We start from the raw sequence: 20,295 nt of genomic DNA, 5'->3' as shown, positions 1-20,295 counted from the left end.
CCTTTATAGATTAGGCATCACTTTCCCATCACCCAGATTTGGCACAGGCTTAATACTTTTCGGTAGAAGCAGTTCTTACATATTCCAGTCCCTTTTCTTCATTACAGATTAGATCCATACCATTAACTGAACTTAATCCCCCTTACTTACTTAATCTCACTTCTCACTTATATCCCAACTTACTTTCCTTGCAAGGGACCAGAGCATTCATGGCAGCTGTGCTTAGGGCAACCTTGACAATTTACAACCAACGAGCCCGTGCAGATCTTCTCTAGGTCAGCTGCCTACAAGTGTCCCCAGATCCCTTGCGGCACTCAGACGACTCTAAGATGACTATGGGGAGAGCATCTAGCAGGCCCTGGAGGATCCTAGACTGCTCCACTGGATTAAACAAAGAGGATTGAACAGAGGCAGTGAGGTGCAGTTTCTCTGCCATTTCTCACTCTGTTTCATCAGTTTCCACTCCGGAATATAGTTGTAGAGTCAACAGAGACAGGGAAGGATTGCATTCACACATAGCATGGGTCCATAGTTTAAAGCTACGCAAATGAGTAGCAGTGGGCTTAGGTGTTTCCATTTCCCTCTTCTCCATCACTTCAGCCAGGGAGCAAGGAGTTTGGGAGCTTTGCACCAGTTTTCAACTAGCTGCAGTTACTCATTATTCTGAGACCCATGGTCCTTCTTTGTTACCTCTGTGTAGCCCACAGGGTTAGCAGCCCAGTTTAGGTGCAAATACAGCTTGGCGAATAAAGCAATCTCACACTGTGGTTAATGACTGTGGCTTGTTTCCCTGAACCATGCTTAACATATCAAACACTGCTGTTGATTAACACTCATCATGTAACACCAGTCAGCTGAAAGCAGAATCGAAAGCTCCCATTCTTCTCCTTGTAGCAGCACTGGAGATGGCAGGAAGGGTAGCAGGGCAGGCGCCCAAGACTCATGCATGCAATGTTAAACCATGGCTATGAATTACATGTGAACCCAACTAGAACGGGAAGCATCTGGCAAGCTAATATATGGCCGGTATGCTATGCTCAGCTATGGTGCTCCCACGTTTTGGGGTGCGGAGCAACTACTATCTGTACATCTGTGCTAATATTGTTGGTATTGGATGGTTGGGCCCAAACACATTGCATTAAACTCCGTGAGTGACCACTGTTGGTAAAATTCTGTCTTCTCTTTTCTGCAGGTCTCATAACCACAACTTCTAGAAAACTGGATCGTGAACAGCAGGCAGAACATTTTCTGGAGGTAAGATGCAGTAGTGAATATGCTGTAAAAAGGATGGCAAACCAACCTAGCAGATTCCATATCTATTTATTGATTAAACTAGAATCGCATAACCCTGTCATCTGGTAGAACATGGAAAAGCCATATGTCCTTATTCTCTCCAGCCCACTTCCAGCATCCTTCCTCCCTTGTACAATATGATTTCTTCCTTTATTTCTGATTTAGCGTCAAAACTGGCTTTCTATTAAATCCAAAATTGGGAAAGATATTATTTGGCTATAAACTATGGTTTGCAAGAATTATATATTGTCCAATTTGGATGTAATGGCAAAATAGTGCTACCAATTTGAACCTGAATTCTTCAAGCACGTAGACCTCCAGGGATATAAGCTTGATCTTTTTCCAATCAGGTACAGCTGATGATGTTTTTGTGATGCAGAGTTTATTACGACAAATACCCAGGTGGAACATATGTGGAATGCTACTGCTTAAATAGACCTGCTCCAACAAATATTGTTACTCTATCAAATTTCTAAGGAAAGCATTAAGGCTTCAGGATTCTTGTACAGAACGATTCTGCTCTCTCTGCATGTCTCATTCCAGTAGGGATCTATGAGAATTTCAGTTCAGTTCACAAATAACTTGAACATGTTCCATTTGCATTCCTGGCCATGACAGGGCATTTTCTCCAACAGTGTTCATAAATCGACAATTTTTTGTCTGTAAAATGTGCACTTTAAAAATCCACAGATTGTTAAAATACACAACTTTAGAAATGCAAAACTTTTGAAAAATGTGCAAATTCAAAATGCACCGTTTAAATGCTCCTTTTTCCTTTTCAAGCAAACATAAATATCAAAAGAGCCACAAGAGAATTTTAGTGAGCTTCAGTATCCCTGGTGCTCCGATCCCTGTTCTATCCCCACTCCACATTCTACTTAGCACATTTGTTAGAGAAAAATATAATGGACATATTAATCCTTCAGATATTTGCTGACTTTTAAGAGCCTTTTTGAAAATGGTTTGCTGAACATAGTATGAATCCGTGAGGCTAAACTTATTCAGTTCTGTTTGCCCTCCTGTTTATCTTGAATTGTTTACTGTCACTCAATCAAAAAAGGAATAGGCAATATGGTACCTTGGCCACGGACACCCTTTTTAGTGTCCACCAAAGTACCCTTCCCTTCCAACTTACTGTTTGAATAGCCATTTGCTTACTGTTAGCTGGGATTACTTTGAAACTGATTTCTCTTGGTACTGAAAAATGCAGACACAAAGGACATGTTTCACATGTTAGAACTCAAAGCTCACCTCTGCTTGGCAATCAGACTTCTGGCTAGTTTCTTTAACCTTTGTTATGCACCTTATGGCAGCCATTTTGTGGTGTTATCCAGGACTGTTTCTCAAGCTATCAGAAATGTCCATGGCCCCAAACAGTTGCTTGCCCTTGCATTAGACTGTAAAAGGATCACTACAAGACCACTTAGGCAGTGATGGCGAACCTTTTAGAGACTACGTGCCCAAACTGCAACCGAAAACCCACTTATTTATCACAAAGTGCCAACACTACAATAAAACCTGAAAAATGAGTTTTTAGATTAGAAAAACTCACAGCCAGTCCAAGCAAATATCTATATTTTTATCCTTAGCAGTGCCCTGACTGGCCATGTGAAAGCTCGGACAAGTCATGGCTGAGTTGTGGCTTGTGACGTCATTGCCTGGTGCCGCTACTCCTTTCCAAGCATGCGCATGGCCCCTATGTGTGCTGTTATCCAATGCTCAGCTGCTGGGGCGATGCTGGGGCGACTTGGCTCTCAGGCCAACAGAGAGGGCTCTGTGTGCCCACTGTGGCACACGTACCATAGGTTTGCCACCACTGACCTAGACTAACTCCAAATCCCATTACAGCATGGTTGGCTGCTAAATTGGATGTGTGTGGTGGGGGGGAGCAGAGTGTATGAGAGAAGGAGAGCACCTATAAGCCTAGTGTTAATTCACATCCTCCCAGCCCATGATTCAGTGTCAGATTAGAAGCACCCAGCCACACAGGAATCGTATCGACCTGCCCCAAGTTGGCTGGAAGGCAGCATTTTTATTTTTCAGTCTCAAGGAACAGCAACCTACTAAAACTGATTTGACACAAAAGCATATTCACTAATAATAACTTTTAGGGTCTTGACGTGTTTTAGTGTCCGAGCCTTGGGCGTAACAATGAAGCATAACAAACCCAATATTTCCCGAGAGTATGCCTTAAAAGACAATAAAAAGGGCATCTATTTTTAACAGGAAAGAGTCGCAAACTTTATTGCTCATTTAGTAGCTAATTTTTTACATCTATACCTTTGCTTTTTGAGGCAGATTGATTCCCATACTGCTAATGAGGGATCTGGTACCTGGTATTTTGTAAAAATATGATGGAAATGAAAGCTACTTTCTACTGTCAAAGGCTGTTCTAAAAGAGAATAGTCTCAAGGAATGATTTAGTGCGCCACTACTTCAAGGCAAGTAGAAGCCAAATTATGGGCTGGCAGGTGCAAAGATTAGAGGCCCGGATCTGCCTCTTCATCACACCCTGACCCTTGGAACAGATTAATGTTTTCCCATTTGACAGCCTGTTTCCCAATAACAAAAAACCAAACAAACAAACTGCTGACAGTTCAGCACTAAGTAGTCTGGAGAAGAAGAGTTTCTTTTTTGACACTTGTGAAGCATTTTGTGAAATGTTTGGCTCTTAATGTGCTTAATTAACCTCCTGGGGAAACTCTTAATTGCCAGTATAACCATGGTGTTCCAATCATACCACTTTAGCCTTCCGGAATTATTTCATACTCTTCCTCCCATTAGAGTCTGATTGGCATAAAAAGAGAATAAAATTGGCTCCCCGTGAAAGGAGATCTGACGGGAGATTGACCTAAAGGCTTCCGTTTTCCACTTGCATGGTGCATGTGTGCATGGGGGGAGGAGAAGAGGGGGTGTTGAAGGGCACCCATGAGTATGCAGGTCCTTTAATTATTTCTTGAAATAATCCTGCCCTCATTTCCGCTAAATTTGACTGTGACATAATACCCTTAAAGGTCTTTCTTCAGCCTATTCATGCCACTCAGCGCAAAGCTTGAATAGAACGATAGACTGGAAACTGCAGGGACAAGATGGAGTCATACAGGAATACTGAATTTGTTGGTGAGGGTGACCTTACTGTCCCAGTAGAGTGAGGTAATATTTCTGGTGAGCAGCTTGTTACGATGGCCCCAATTCCTGGAGAAGTGCAGTCTGTTCGACCCATCAGCTCTGAACATAGCAAGCCGGTTGTTGCTGCTGCTGTTTTTCTCCCAGTACTCAGCACTGTCTTTGTAATTAGTTACATTCATCTTGAAGATAAGACTGCAATAATTACTGGCTTGAAGAGGAGCCTTTAATAATGACTAGCCCACAGAACATGCATACTCCCCATACATATTTTATTAGTTATTTGAGGCACATGGATGCGTAGTGATGCAGAAATTTCTCACTGCTTGATTCAGAAGCCGTTTGCCAACGATAAGTATTGTTGGAGAACACTTGAGTGGCCAGTGTTGGTATCTGTTCTTGAGCATGATAAATTGACTCATAAGCTTGGCTTGACTCTATGAATTGGGTTTAAAATCTCTCACATACATCTAGCGCCTGAATACCAGCCCAACAACTCTCAGCCACACGCATCCCTCCAAGGAGATGTCTAGAGCTGCAGAGACCAATAGACAATCCCAGTGATCCTCCCATGACTTGGTGGGGAAAATGCTGTAGCCTCCAAGCCTAAGTGGAAAGCTCAGACAAAGACATATGCAAAGTTTCTCACTACAGACTTTGCTAGCTGGCTCCAGTGTTATGCTTCCTTGACCTCTTTAGCTTGTTATTGTTGCTAGTCGTGAAGTCGCATCTGACCCATTGTCCGACCCATTGCAACCCTATGGGTAATACTTCTCCAGGCCTTCCTGTCCTCCACCATACCCTGGAGTCCACTTAAACTCACACCAACTGCTTCAGTGACTCCATCTAGCCACCTCATCCTCTGCCATCCCCTTCTTCTTTTGCCATCAATTGTTCCCAGCATTAGGCTCTTCTCCAGGGAGTCCTTCCTTCTCATTAGCTGGCCAAAGTATTTGAGTTTCATCTTCAGTACCTGGCCTTCTAAAGAGCAGTCAGGTTGATCTCCTCTAGGACTGACTGGTTTGATCTCCTTGTGGTCCAAGGGACTCGCAGGAGTCTCCTCCAGCACCACAATTCAAAGGCCTCAATCCTTCGGCGCTCAGCCTTCCTTATGGTCCAGCTTTCACAGCCATTCATCGCAGCTGGGAAAACCATAGCCTTGACTATATGCACTTTTGTTGGTAGGGTGATGTCTCCACTTTTTAGTATGTTATCTAGATTTGCCATAGCTTTCCTCCGAAGGAGCAAGCATCTTTTAATTTCTTGGCTGTAGTCACTGTCTGCGGTGATCTTGGAGCTCAGGAAGATAAAATCTGTCACTACCTCCATTTCTTCCCCATCTATTTGCCAGGAAGTGATAGGATTGGATGCCATGATCTTAGTTTTCTTAATGTTGAGTTTCAAGCCAACTTTTGCACTCTCCTCCTTCACCCGCATCCAGAGACTCTTTAGTTCCTTTTCACTTTCTGCCATTAGAGTGGTATCATCTGCATCTCTGTGGTTGCAGAAGGACTTCTCGGAGATGCCTCAGCAGCAGGGTACTGAAGCCAGGGCTCGCAGGGACACAGTGATGGGACTTTTTAACAGCAGTTAGGATTATCATGGTGTCCGCAGTACAGAATTCACCACCACACCCTCCTTCCTCAAATGTTCTTCATGCACCACTTGCCATTTGACCAGCCTGAATAATTTGGTATGATCTACAGATGAAGCAACCACACCAAAACCCCTGACTGCAGTTCATTCCTTGTGCAACCCCATGCATGTTTAAAAAGAAAAAAACCCCATACACATCTCAGCATACCTGTCAAGCTAACTGCAGAATACTAGGAGCAGTAGGAATTAGTTTTTACTGAAATATGCATAGGATTCCACCCTTAGCAACATTAAATAGCCCCATTCCTGATCTTTGGTGGACAACTGATAATTTCCTTATGAAAACTATGCCACTTCTTACTGGTCATCTGCTTTGCATCCCTGCTTGTTTGTTTTCTAAACCAGTTGCTAATAAAAGGACTTATCCAACATGGACTGTTTTCAACTTGTACTCTCTAGAAGGTCTATTGGAATGATTGCTGACACTCTCAAGAGTTCTGCAAGATTAATAATATAAGATTTCCATACACAGAAAATACACGGTCCTTTCTCAGCACATAATGTTTTCATGAAAAATGAGGCTTTTCTTATTATTATTTTATGCTATTTCAAATGAATAAAAAGTGGGACACAAATATTATGAATAAGTTTTGATTGAAACCGTCTCACTCACAAGCAACTTTCTTAGTTCTAAATCGTTCTTAGTCTTGCTCTGATGTAAATGTTTATTTCCAAGATCTAAACATGTTATGGGCCTTAATTAAGAATGGGTGAGAAGTTGTGCACTGTGTTTGTTTGGAAAATTCTACATTTCTGGGCTGTGTGGTATTTGCAGAAGGAGAAAACTGTGTTCAAGAATGCACTCCCCCCGCCCATAGTTTTCTAAAATGCACACAAAGCCACTTTAGTCATAGGCAGCAATACACTGATGGCCCCATTAAGGTGTCCATATAAGAAATGTTCATGAAAATACGAGCGGAACCAGCACAGACTAGGCTTGGAGATGGCAAAAGGAGAAAGGCCACCAAAATGGACTGGACACACCTGTCCCTCTCAGGAAAGTCTGCCAGCAGTAGTCTCTTTGTGAAACTGTACCTGACAGCTGCCCATATATGTATTTCCATTTGGACATTTTTCTTTTAGGTTTCAAGGAATGAATTGTTCTCATATGACCTATTCCGTGTTCCCAACACGTATACCCCTAGATACAAGCTAACACAATAGCTCAAGCTCAAATTGGATGAAAATTACCTGAACATTACATTATAACCTTCAGTAACCCAAACTGAGTTATTCTGATTATTCTACCCAAAACGTCGTAAATCATTAAAATTGCTGAGATGTGGGGAGAGGGTGGCTCTTTAAACCTTCAGGATAGCAAAGAAATTGCATTTAGGTAGTTCTCCTCTCATGGAACAGAGAAATGAAAATAAATGCTCCCTACAAACTGAGCAGTGATTGAAGTTTCCCGGATTCCTGTATTTATTTCTTTGCTGAGGTGGACAATCTGACCAAGCCTATCATCTCTCCCTCTCATCCTCAACCTCATTTCTCTGTTTTCTTCCCCTGTTGTTGCAATTCTTTTTCCTTTGACTAAGCAAAGGATGTGCCCTCCTTATTAACATTCCCATCATCATCTTTTATAGCACCTTTACTTCTTACAAGATGCAAGAATATAAAAGAATCGAAACTACATCTTAGAATCATAGAAAAGTTGGAAGGGGCCAAGAAGGCCATCAGGTCCGACCTTCTGCTATTGCAGGATATCAGGTTGTACCATCCCACTCAGATGGCTGTCCAGTTTCTCCCTGAATTTCTCTAGCGTGGGAGAGCCCACCACCTCTCTAGGCAGCTGGTTTCGCTGCCATGTTGCTCTGACAGTGGGGAAGCTTTTCCTGAGGTCTGACCTGAATCTGGGTTGTTGCAACTTGACTTGATTATTCCGTGTCCTACGCTCTGGCATCAGCAAGAAGAGATCTTGACCTTCCCCTTTGTGACAGCCTTTGAAGGACTTATAAAGGGATACCATGTCCCCCCTGTACTCAGTAGTCCCTCAGAATATCCATCCCTCCATCTGTACTCCCTCAGAATATTAAAAATGGATGAAAGGTTGGGCAACGGTTGCCACAGGATATATTCCACTTCCTGAAGGAAGAAAAAAAACCACTGAGTGTAGTTTGCTACCCTGTGCCATGGTACTGTAAGGTCGGAAGGAAGGAGCTATGGGAATGTATTGGGGTTAAAATGAATAAGATTCATAATTAGGCCCGCCTCAAAAGGGACAGAAGTATGGCCATCTGATGAGGAAGTAGACCTCAGGGGAACAGGTTTACGCCTCCCTAAATCCCCTTCCTATTTTTGTCAGTGTTTATACGTATAGCCCTCATTTTCCCCATCCTTGCAGATATGTCAGCTCCATTTTGTCTTCTTTCCTTCCATAACATTGATTTCAACACAAATCCTTTTGTGAACATGTTGTCATCTGGTACCATGTAGCCTTTTGGTACTGTCCATGGCTATGAAAGTTGGACCATAAGGAAGGCTGAGCGCCAAAGAATTGAGGCCTTTGAATTGTGGTGCTGGAGGGGACTCCTGCGAGTCCCTTGGACCACAAGGCGATCAAACCAGTCAGTCCTAGAGGAGATCAACCCTGACTGCTCCTTAGAAGGCCAGATCCTGAAGATGAAACTCAAATACTTTGGCCAGCTAATGAGAAGGAAGGACTCCCTGGAGAAGAGCCTAATGCTGGGAGCAATAGATGGCAAAAGAAGAAGGGATGGCAGAGAATGAGGTGGCTAGATGGAGTCACTGAACCAGTTGGTGTGAGCTTAAGTGGACTCCGGGGGATGGTGGAGGACAGGAAGGCCTGGAGGAATGTTGTCCATGGGGTCATGATGGGTCGGACACAACTTCGTGACTAACAACAACAACAACAACCATGTATCCAGTCGTGTTTTCCTATGTGACATCATCATCAGTAAGTGACATCAGCGCAAGCAAAAACCCTGATCTTCTTCTTTAATCCAAAGAAATGCACCCCATTGCTGAGGCAGGCCGGCCAACAGTTCCTGCTCTGCAGTGCAGCTTGCCACATGTCTTTCAATGGCATCACATGGATAATGGCCACCTGCTTCATATCTCACTGCCTCCTGAAGTGAGGACAAAGAAATGCATAACTGGATGTGAGATGTGTTACCAAAACGGAAGGCCAGGGCTTGGTGGAGAGCTTTCAGTGGCAAAGTCCTGTATATCACTCCTGCAATACTCTCTTTCTCTCCCTCCCTCCCTCCCTCCCTCCCTTCTCCTCCTCTCTCTCTCCCTGTCCCTGTCTGTGTTTGTCTGTGAGAGAGAGAGGTACATACATAAATATCAGCCAAGTCCTCTGGAAGCAGCATCCCTGTTATCATTTTCCACAGTTGCCCTTGTCTTCCCTCCATGCCTTTACAACATGTTCATATAGTGAAATTAGTTACCCGATTTTGTTCACATAGCAAATGGAGTGACAGCTGTCTTAAATGCATGACGAGAGCAAACCACTTTCAGATATGAATATACAAGTCCCTTTTTCCCTCCAATCAGCTTACTCGGGGGTTGAGAGGATATAAATTATGGCTGTTCTGCTCTGCCAGCGTACATGTGCAGTTTGATGGAAGTGAAATGTTTAATCCAGCTACAGCTCATTGACTTGCACATTGATGCTTAGAAAAAGAAAAATAGATCCAACTCTTTATTCTCAGTTCCACTTCTCTGCAGTTTTGGAATGAGGTCTGGCATGTCCAAGGTTATTCATGCCTTCCTGGATAGGCTTGTAGCCCTCAAACGATCATTTTTTGTGCCTGCTGAGTTTAGTCTTTTATAAAATGTTTGACCTTCCATGGTTAATGGAAGAAAGCTTTAGGTTCTAGCAGGATGCATGAGTGAAGAGATCATATTTGACCAAATATGGGCAGCAAATAAAGCATTCCAAAACTGTACATTTTTAAATAAGCTTGAAAAATGGTACATTTGAAAGTATGCAAAAACACTTTAAACAGTGGAGAAAGTGTGTGCGTAACAAGAATGAGTATGAACATAAACTTTGTTTTGCAAGCAAAAAGCAAAGTTTTTCTGATATGGACAGAAGCTGGAATGGGCTTCACGGTGGAAGCCGGAGGACTTGGATGAGGGTGACTTCAATAGTACTGTGTGGAGTTTCTTGAGCAATTTTGTTGCATATTATCATCATCTTTTAGGCACGTTTTCTGCACCCCTCTGGGCAGTTATTTATTTAAGATTTGTATTCTAACTTTCACAATAAACATTCCCAGGGCAGTTAACATCAAAATAGAATATTAAAAAGAAAGCTGCAAAATCCATCACATACCAATAAATGCCACAATTAAAAATGCAAAGCAAAACATTAAAACAACAGTAATTAAAACAAGATGAGGCATTATAGCTATTAATTAAAAGTAGCTTGAAACAAGTGATTTTAAAGGTGAGTTTAACAGTTAGAAAAGTAGAGGCCACATGTGCCTCATTAAAGGGGGAATTCTGTAGATAGAAGCCCACCACCAACAATGTATTTTGTCTAGTCCTTGTCAGTCTAACAGACCTTAATGGAGCCTCTTTAAAAACTTCTCCTATCAAAGTGCTGGCTAGATTTCGGCTGCTTCTGCTCTGCCGTTAAAACACCCTGACCTGCTGAATGCTGCAAACTTTCTGTTCCAGGTGGATGCAATTTCCTAGCACTGGAACAAAGTCTTACATTTGAAGTCTAATTTAAGAATAGGTAAAAGCATTTCTTCCATATCTGCGCCCACTTTTGCTAAAATAGTCCAGCCACTCCTCCCTGGTTGGATTTGCTGCTCAAGTCTTGACCATTAACTTAACTTACTCAACTCAACAAAAATGCCCTGGGATGACTCTAGTCATTTCCCAGAAATAAAACAGCTATGTAATTAAGGGTACATTTGATTATTGGTCAACTGATCCCAAAAAAAGAGTTTGGGCAGGCCAAATAAGTACTGGAAAGTAGGAGCAGAATGTAGAATGGAAGCCAAATGTGGTAACATAAGTGACAGGGTGCCCAGACCATGACTTGTTCCATGGTCATATGTCTGGTACACTGACCTGTAGTGAGAACAGCACTGGCTGAGAATCCAGCCTGACTTTGATCACCAGCTTGATCATCATATATAAGGTCTTTGTCAACTTTCTTGACTGAATATGTCTGCAGTGCTTAATTTGCCTAGCTCTGGCTTTTGGAGTTGTCCCCCCCCCCCCTTCCAGGTTGTATTAACTCTGATGGTTTGGTTTCTCTGTTGCATCTGCATTGCTCAGTGACACTGGCAGGGAAGAGGTGGGAATAGGAGGCAGATCTGAAATGTCTAGAAGAAACAGATGAATGAGGCAATGTTGGAGTGGAACAGGCAGCCTGTGAGTTCAAGATGGAGGAACCAGACCAGAGTCAGAAGTGTTATAGAACTCGGGGGAACCCTATTGGTTCCTCGTGCCCCCTGAGCTAATGGTTGAAGTGGTACCCCTGGCCATATGGCAAAGAACAGGTCAGCAAATCTATCCTGTGGCAAGTAGTTATGATGACACAAAGTAAAACAACTGCATCTTATTTGCTGGATTAAGATTTAGGACAGAAAAAAGGAAATCCTTCTGCACGCAGTGTATAGTTAAACTGTGGAATTTGCTGCCGTGAGAGGTGGTGATGGTCACCAATTTGGATGGCTTTAAAGGGGGACTGGGCAGATTCATGAAGAAGGAGGCTCTCCATGGCCACCAGTCTTTTTGCCAGAGCCGGCCTGCCTGCATGGACCAGTTGCTGCGGAGCTTGGGCAAGCGGGGGTCTCACATCCATCCTGCTTGGGGGACCCTGTGGGCAGCTGGTCTACCACTGTCTGGTGAAAGTGCTGGACTGGATAGACCTTTGGCCTGATCCAGCATGGCTTTTCTTATGTTGTTAAGTTTTGATGTTCTTGTTACAAGATGTGGCCTTCTACAGAGATATTTTTGCAACATTCCTTAAGTTCCCTCTTCATTGGCTCCAAAATTAAGGCATTTGATCCTGGCAGCTAAGAAGCCATCTTTTCACTTTAAACAGGGCACATGAGACTGGGGGCCTGGGAGATCCAGGTTCTAGTCCCCTCTCAGCCACAAAACTTACCGGGTGATTGTGGGCCAGTCACTCCCTCTCAGCCTAACCTATCATACAGGATTGCCATTGCAAAGATAGAATGGAACTATGTAAGCTGCCTTGGGTTCTTCTCAAGAGGAAAAACAGCAGGATATAAATGTAATCTAATAATGAGTAGAATAAGTACATACCTTTTCACCTTGTTTGCATCCCAGAGCTGGTCCCTAGAACTTCTGGGGCATAAAGAACAGTTTCCTGGTCCCCACCTGCCTTGTTTAAAAGTTAAAATGCCAGATTTTGCAGGACAGCTCAGTTTGGGAGTGACAGTGACTTCAGCACTGGGGAGGTGATCTACAGAGTTACCCACCACTGTGCTTCATAGGCCCAGGTCCTAGGCCATCGTCCTCCCATGTTGCTACAAGCTTGCTTTTCTCCATACAAATGGCATCCATGCCCAGATGTGGACAAGCACACCTGTGGGCACCAGGCAATCACAGATATGGCCAGTAATTTCTGCAAGGGCAGCTTGAAAACATGACAATATTGCTCAGTGTTCATACATTACATTTCCCTGTTCCAGTACCTGGACAAATCCTAGCAAACAAAGCGGATTCCCTCTGCACTGGCTTCCCGTGCTCAGCTTCTCAGCACCAAAGCATAAAAATCTTGCCCTACAGAATGAGAAAGCTTGTCGGCTGTCACACTTGTCTGTACCGATAAGTAGGTGCATGGATTGTAGTTCTGTTCCTAATTGATAGGATCCAAAGGGATAAAAGATTGTCAGCTGCTATCACCAAGAGCTCCGCTATTCCATTTTCAGGCACCACAGCTTTTTACAGGTGAGTTGCAATGCGAAATTCTGCAAACTATTCCACGACCTTCTGGCTTAGAAGGCTGCCTTTCCTACTTCTATTCTTACCACAGTTCTGGGAGCTTCCATTTGTTCCCCTATGTTAAGAGAAGAGTTTGAGAAGCAGGGTTGTTCAGGAAGGGTGTCCCTTTCGTCAGCATTTCTGTGACACAAACACAATCAAAGGTTCTGTGCTTCCATTGAAGTGTGTACGAACAAAGAAGCACCGCAGTTCCTTTGCGCTGTGATGTATTTCCGAGGGTCTGTGCAGAGCGTCAATTTTCACAGACGTGAATGTGATGGATTCAGCATTGGTTGCAGAAATGTGTTCATTTTGGCTGCAGCTTGCTCTCAGGTCAAGCAAGTTGCTTAGATTCCTACAGCACTACAAAATCTATGGGAGGGGTGGGTGGTATGCATGTGCATGATCCCTGCCCATTTTTGTCATGCATCAAAACCTAGAACACGTCTTTGATGAGAAAACCTTCTGATAGAAAATTGATAGTTGGGTAAGAGAGGTGCAGCCTCAGTGGTGGAAGTCTGGATCCTTTAGACTACTGTTAATTTTTGGCTTTCGTTAGAACAAAAAATCAAACCAGCTGATAAAGGAAATCAACCCTGACTGCTCTTTAGAAGGCCAGATACTGAAGATGAAACTCAAATACTTTGGCCACCTAATGAGAAGGAAGGACTCCCTGGAGAAGAGCCTGATGCTGGGAACAATAGATGGCAAAAGAAGAAGGGGACGTTAGAGGATGAGGTGGCTAGATGGAGTCACTGAAGCAGTTGGTGTGAGCTTAGGTGGACTCTGGGGGATAGTGGAGGACAGGAAGGCCTGGAGGAATGTTGTCCATGGGGTCGCGATAGGTTGGGCATGACGTTGCACCTAAACAAAAACAACAAGAACAAATAAAAGGTTAAAAATAAGCTTTCTGGGTACCTGCAGGTGGCACATTGGGGATCCTTTTATGGGGGTCCTTGGAGCACCCTATGGACACCATGTTCAGAACTGTTGGCCGAACTGAATGGCTGCTGTTCGCTAGTGGAAAGGAAGAGAAAAGAAGGACCCAACTGCAGGGCCGTGGACAAACCCTACAGTTCCGTCTTTCCCTCTGCTGCGAGTGAGCTGGGATGGCCACAGCTAGGTGATGTATACAGCTGGTCCCTTAGCGGAGGTGATAGTTAGCCCTGCTTCCTTCTCTGCCTGTGCTAGTATCACAACAATTTCCTGTTTTTCCTAGCAACTGTGTTCATATGCATACCACCTCAGATCCTGAAGGCAGCATATAAACATCAAGACTTGTAGCCAACATCCTCCATGAACTTGTCTAGCTGTTCTTTAAAGTTGGTGGCCATCGCTGCATCTCATGGCAGTCGATTCCACAGTTCAGTAATGCACTCTCTATGGAAATGGTCTCTTTTGCCTCTCCTGAGTCTCTTTCGCATGCAGCTTTGCTGGATGACCTGGTGGAAGTGCTACAAGAGTCAGAAGACTTCTCTCTGTCTACTTTTGCTGTGCTGTGCGTAACGTATACTGTTCTGCCATGTCTCCTGTTAACTACCTTTCTCAAAAGCCATCTAAAATGTCCCAAACATTGGACCTCTTGTGCCAATGTTGTTTCAGACCACTGATAATTCTGTTGGTCCTTTTCTGCACCTTTCCAACTCTACATTACCCCTTTTTAAATGTACCACAGGCGGTATTCCAAGTCTAGCTACACCATCAATTTGTCATTGCAGTGCATTTCTGAAAAGCTATTTGCTGGGTACAATCATGGTCTAAGGTGAATTTAGGGGGATGGTTTTCTTTAGCTGTCTGCTGGCCGTGTTCTTGATACTCAAAACGTCATAATGAAATAACTACATAAGCCCATGATTAGAATAAATGGAGTGTGTCATCAAGACAAGATTCAGCAACAAAAGAGGATATCAGTATAAATAAAATTGCAAGTTTCTCTCCCAAGAGGAAAAGAAGAGAGATTTTGGACTCTTGTCCTCACTTGAGTGGGAAACTGATGAAGCAATTAGGGTTTGAAACAGGAAAATATAGACACATTAAGCATAAAGGAACTAAGATCCTTCAACTTGCAAAGTTAATTAAAGTAGAATTGCTTGGTAGAATTGCTGAATTTATATTGATTGGTCCTAAAACAATTTTCAGTTGAACAATTATCTGTCAGTATGGAAATGGACTGGAAGGTTCTCCAGGCACCCTGCTTTTCTGATATTAGGTAGACAGAAATTTTATAATACAAGGACACGGATATTACTGAGGTTCCAACATGTTATTTTAATTACTTAGTGTATAGCTGACCTCATCAAAGAGTGTTTCTGTCCCTGTTCCAAATAAGGACATTTCTGCCAAACATGTTGCACCAAAGTTAGAAACATAGAAACAGCAAGTCAGAAGGGTCCTCCTGGGCCACCTAGTCTGACCCCTGGCTCCAGCCGGCTCCCCTCACGACATGCCCACCATGTGCATGTCCAGCCTATCCTTGGACACCCGCACCAATGGGGCCTCAGTGACCTCCCGGGAAAGCCCATTCCACGCCCTCGGGGTCCTGACTGTCAGGAAGTGCTTCCTGGCATCCAAATGGAACCTTGGCTCCCTGAGCTTTGCTCCATTGGAGGATGTCCTGCCTTCCTCTGCAGGGGAGAACAGGTCTCTACCCACCTCCGTGTGACATCCCCTCACATACCTGTATGTCGCCAACAGATCGTCAGGTTCTCACAGGGAACAGCTTTTGCAGATAGCGAGTGTGGCTCCTCATTCTTTTGTCCTTCATGAAGATCTGACATGAAGTTCAGTTATTTGCATAGCATGTAGCTGCCCCCTTTTGCAGTCTTCTCTGAATGTGTATGGAAGCAACCCTGATCCAGGTTAGGCTGAGTGCACCCTGGGTAGGGGAAATTAAACCTCTCCTATTTTCTCAAGAAGAGAAAAATGCCTCCACTGACACCAGTGGAGGCTTTCTTCTTTTTAATCCCCACACACTGTGGGGCAGGCTATATTTTGAGAAAATTAATAGAGGGGCATATGTGCAAAAATGCATACAATGGGAAAACATGCCCTCCATTAGGGGAAGGTGTGCAGAACATGGAAAAATAGGGAAATCTGCTTTGCTAAATTGTATACTTAGAGATGTGCCTATATTTGAAAAAGTACATACAAAATGTGCATGCTTAGGGAAACGTGAAAAATTGTGTGTGGTCTGAAAAAGGGTGGGGTTGCAAACAGATGCAGAAATGGAACAGTATTCATTTAAGGCGGGAAAAAAAGCTGAACAGAATCAGACTTCCCAGGTTTGTGCATCCTTACCTAGTTAGACGGTACAAGGAGACCTTTCCCCACCACAGACCCCTTCCCCTCAGTGAAAGAGAATCAAGCTGCTGTGAGCTTCCCCCTTGGCTACATTTTAGGGTTCTTTATTTTTCCATTTGGAATCACTCCAAGGCTCTCATGGGGGATGCATGTCAGAGACTGAACTCGGAGACTTACGTGCATCTGACAGTGCTGACTTGCTTTCCCTGCACCTGATGCCTTGCATTTCACCTAGGCAGCTGCAAGGTTGCCTAGTTTTGTTAGACATCCCAATGAAGCACTGTGGAGTGGAATGGAAAGATGCTGGGGAGCTGTTTGGATATGGGATAAAGGCATCAGCCACAGGCTCCTCCCCTCCTCAGTCCCAAGGACTTCTGTATCCCTGTCCTGCAAGGCCTATGCGCAACTTTGGAGAATCAGGCATTGTGGTTCTTTCATCCCCAGCTATGAGGAGAGTGGAGAAAAAGCCGTGTTTTCAGAGTCCAAACTGGAGGTCCAGATAATCCTTGCCCTGCAGACAGTGTTCGATGTTCATAAGAGTGTTCCTTCCATTTAACTCTTCATTTTTGCAGCAATTATTCTAGACAAATAAATGTAATTAATTGTAAAGTCGGTCCATAGGATTTTGTTATGGATTACAAGAAACAGAAATGATGCAGATAAGCTCTAAAGAATACCTTCTTAACCATGGCGAAACTATCTGGAGTTACACAGTGCTCTTTTTTATATTCAGAACTCTTGCAAGTGCTGGTTTCATTTTGATTAATATATCCAGGGAGTACTTCAGGTTTCATAGATTCCCCTACTGCTCATTTTTCCAAACATTTTTGTAATTTCTGGCTCTTCAGTTTTGTGCCCACCCACCAGGCAAAAATAATGATACAATGTCTTCCCCCATGGGCAAATCCCATGGTTCTTGCTTTCCAAACCAGAGAGGCATCTGAAAAAGCATTCTGCTTTATTAAATCTTTGACTTTCTGTCCTCTCCCATGAATGTTTCAGTGTTTCAGAGATTCACAAGCAGCAGGCTGCCTTTCACAGTTTGCCTTTAGAAGCATTTGGTGTTATCTGAAGCATATTTTTTAACACTGGATTATTTGGAGAATCACATTTAAAGCCTCTAAGCGTTGCCACAGCCTCCTGTTTATTGCTGCCTCATAGTTTTTCATTACAAACGCCAGTGTTTTGATTATATATATTGTCCATATAAATATTACTCAACTGTCAATGGTAGCAGCAACTCTGACCTTTTGCCAGATGTTGTTACCTTTTCTGTTCCCACATCTGATCCTCTTGATACCCCAGGATCTCTCGGTAGCTTTTGATACCATTGACCATGGTACCTCTCTGAGATGGGAGTGAAGGGTGGTACGGTTAAGTAGTTCCACTTCCACTTGGAGGGTGAATTCCTAAATGTGGTGTTTGGAGTATTGTCCAACCCTGAGGGTTCTCCATCATGGAGCTCCTCAGGGGTCCCCATATTTATTTATTTATTTATTTATTTATTGATTTATATCCTGCCTTTTTCCTCAAAAGATTTAATATCTACATAAAACTCCTGAGTGGGGTCCTGTGAGGTTTTGGAGTGTACTGCTATCAGTATGCTGATGACACACAGCTCTGCCTCTGCTTTTCATCATCAGCAGGTAAGGCTGTGGATGTGCTAAATTGGCTCCTGGTTGCAAGAATGGACTGGACGAGGGCCAACAAACTAGGCTTCAGGCAAGACAGGACTCTGCCACTGGGTCATTCCTCTGGCTAGATGGAGAGTATTCAGCCTGTTCTGGATGGGACGGGACTCCCCTTGAAGGAGCAGGTTCATAGCTTGGGTGTTCCCCTTGATTGGTCTCTTACTCTTGAAGCTCAAGTGTCCTTAGAGACATGGAGTGCTTTCTATCCACTCCTGCTGGTGACCCAACTACACCCCTATCTGGACAGGCATAGTCTATGCTCTGGTAATCTCTGGATCTAATCTACATTAGATTACTGCAATGCCCTTTGTGTGGTATTGCCCTTGAAGACAGTTCAGAAGCTGCAGCCTCAGCACCCAAATGAATGATGGGGTCCAGAAGGTTCGAACACATACCAATTCTAGCTGGCTTACATTGGCTGTCTGCCTTGTATGCTTCAAGATGCTGGCTCTGGCCACATGGTTTAAGACCACAATACTTGACCGGGCCTCACACAAGCTCAGTTGACCCGGATGCTACATTCAGTATTCAGTACTTCTCAGCAAATGCCAACTCCAAGGGATTCTTGGAGATACGCAACAAGAAAGGGAACTTACTTTGTGATGCCCTCCAGTCTGTCGAATGACCTCCACACTGCACCCCCTCCCCCGCTGCCAACATTGTCACATTTGCAGCCCCTGTTTAATGCCGCCCTTTATGTGGAGGCTTTTATTGGATCTCCAAGGGCTCGAGAGGTGAACTCACCCCACACTTTTTACAAGGCTATTCTTCAATGACTGCTGCTCAGCTTTAAAAAATAGTCTAAGATGTTTGCATTTAATAAGATTATATTTTTTTTTCTATGAACTGTTATAAACTGCCCAGAGAGCTTGGCTATTAGATGGCAGAGAGATTAAATCAATAGATAAATATTGGCTGGGGGTTGGATATTCTCTTGAGGAGGGGCTGCTCTTTCACAAAGGCAGTACTCCCCAGACTGCTAGACAGTAGAAAAGGAAGACGGTAGCTCCATCAGGCTTTCTCCTTTGTCAGTTCCATCTGCCATCAAGTCAGCTGTGAAGAGAACTGGATGGTACAAGGAGACCTATCTTCCTGCCCTCAGCATTCTCAGATGTGATGGTGTTCAGAGGGAATGTCCAGAGAGGCATGCCTTTCCAAGAGGCTGTGTAGACAGTCAGGCATACAATGAGGAAAATTGTTGCTCTACTCAAGGGCCAAAAATCTGTACAATCCATATCTGCTGAAGCTTTGAACAGCTTGTACTGAAACTTCTTGCTAAGCTACCTTCTACTTTGTACACTGCTTTCAGAACTTGGGTTGCAAAGTGGTGTATAAAAATAAATAAATAAATAAGAAAGAGGCATTATATATATGTAGACCTGGCACTTGGGACATGTGAGAATCCAATAGGAGAGTGAAAATCCAATGGATTTCCGCAATGGTCATTCCCCATTCCACTTTTCTGCTTGCCAGCCCTGCATTGGCACTGAATCACTCTGGTACATGACGAAGTAGCTCTTGGACCTCCCTAAGATGGGCTGCAGTTTGCACGTGCATTGAAAATAATGCTAATGAAATGTGCGTAAAAATCGGCCAGTTTTACACAAATCATGCTAAATCACCTTTCCTGGGGTGAGGAGATGCTAATGCAGGACAAACGAAATACTGTGATTTGCACAAATTGCATGAAGTTGAACAAACATCATGATTTTCACAATTTTCCTTAGGGTGCAACCCTGGAGAAAAAAAAAACTTAGATAAGAGATAGGAAGGAAACACGTTGACAAACTAGACTTCTCAGCATGAGTACATTTACACCTGTCACTCCAACAGTTTGCAAACTGGCTGAACCCTATTGGCCCAGCTAAATAGACAAAGCAGTTCTGGACAATCGATATGTAGTCTGCATCTGATTAGAGGAGGTATTTGTTCCCAGTGGAATATCTCAATAGCCACATTTTATTCTCCTTCTGCCCAGAAAAAATATTTCTATGTATGCAAATAATAATAATAACATCTCTACCAGGAAACAATATAGACAAGTTGAAGGGCCAAGAAGATGACATCTTGCTGTTATCACCTCATATAATTTCAGTAAACTACCTATTTTTACCAGCAGCTACAGAACCAGCATTCCAGAATTGGCATAATTTGTAGCAGGTCAGATATATAAGAGAGGATACTTTCTGAATCACGTTGGGTTATGTTTACAGGTATGGCAGTCCTCAATCTTTCCTTGAACACATTTTTCAAAGTAAAACAGTAAATTTTCTATCTCCGACACAGGGCA

The 20,295-nt window shown here is 43.5% G+C and overlaps 1 protein-coding gene across 1 annotated transcript in view; it reads left to right on the top strand.

The window, feature by feature from the left end:
* The window catches only part of FAT3 (FAT atypical cadherin 3), a 399,679-nt gene that overhangs the window by 229,715 nt on the left and 149,669 nt on the right, over positions 1 to 20,295 (top strand). Inside the window, exon 4 of the mRNA XM_044442719.1 lies at positions 1,193 to 1,254. Within this exon, the coding sequence (XP_044298654.1) occupies positions 1,193 to 1,254 (62 nt within the window). The remainder of the gene's footprint in view (positions 1 to 1,192; positions 1,255 to 20,295) is intronic.

This window comes from Varanus komodoensis, unplaced genomic scaffold (genome assembly GCF_004798865.1).
Source record: "Varanus komodoensis strain SLA01 unplaced genomic scaffold, ASM479886v1 scaffold4, whole genome shotgun sequence".
Lineage (NCBI taxonomy): Eukaryota > Metazoa > Chordata > Lepidosauria > Squamata > Varanidae > Varanus > Varanus komodoensis.
This window is presented reverse-complemented; position numbering and strand designations above follow the sequence as displayed.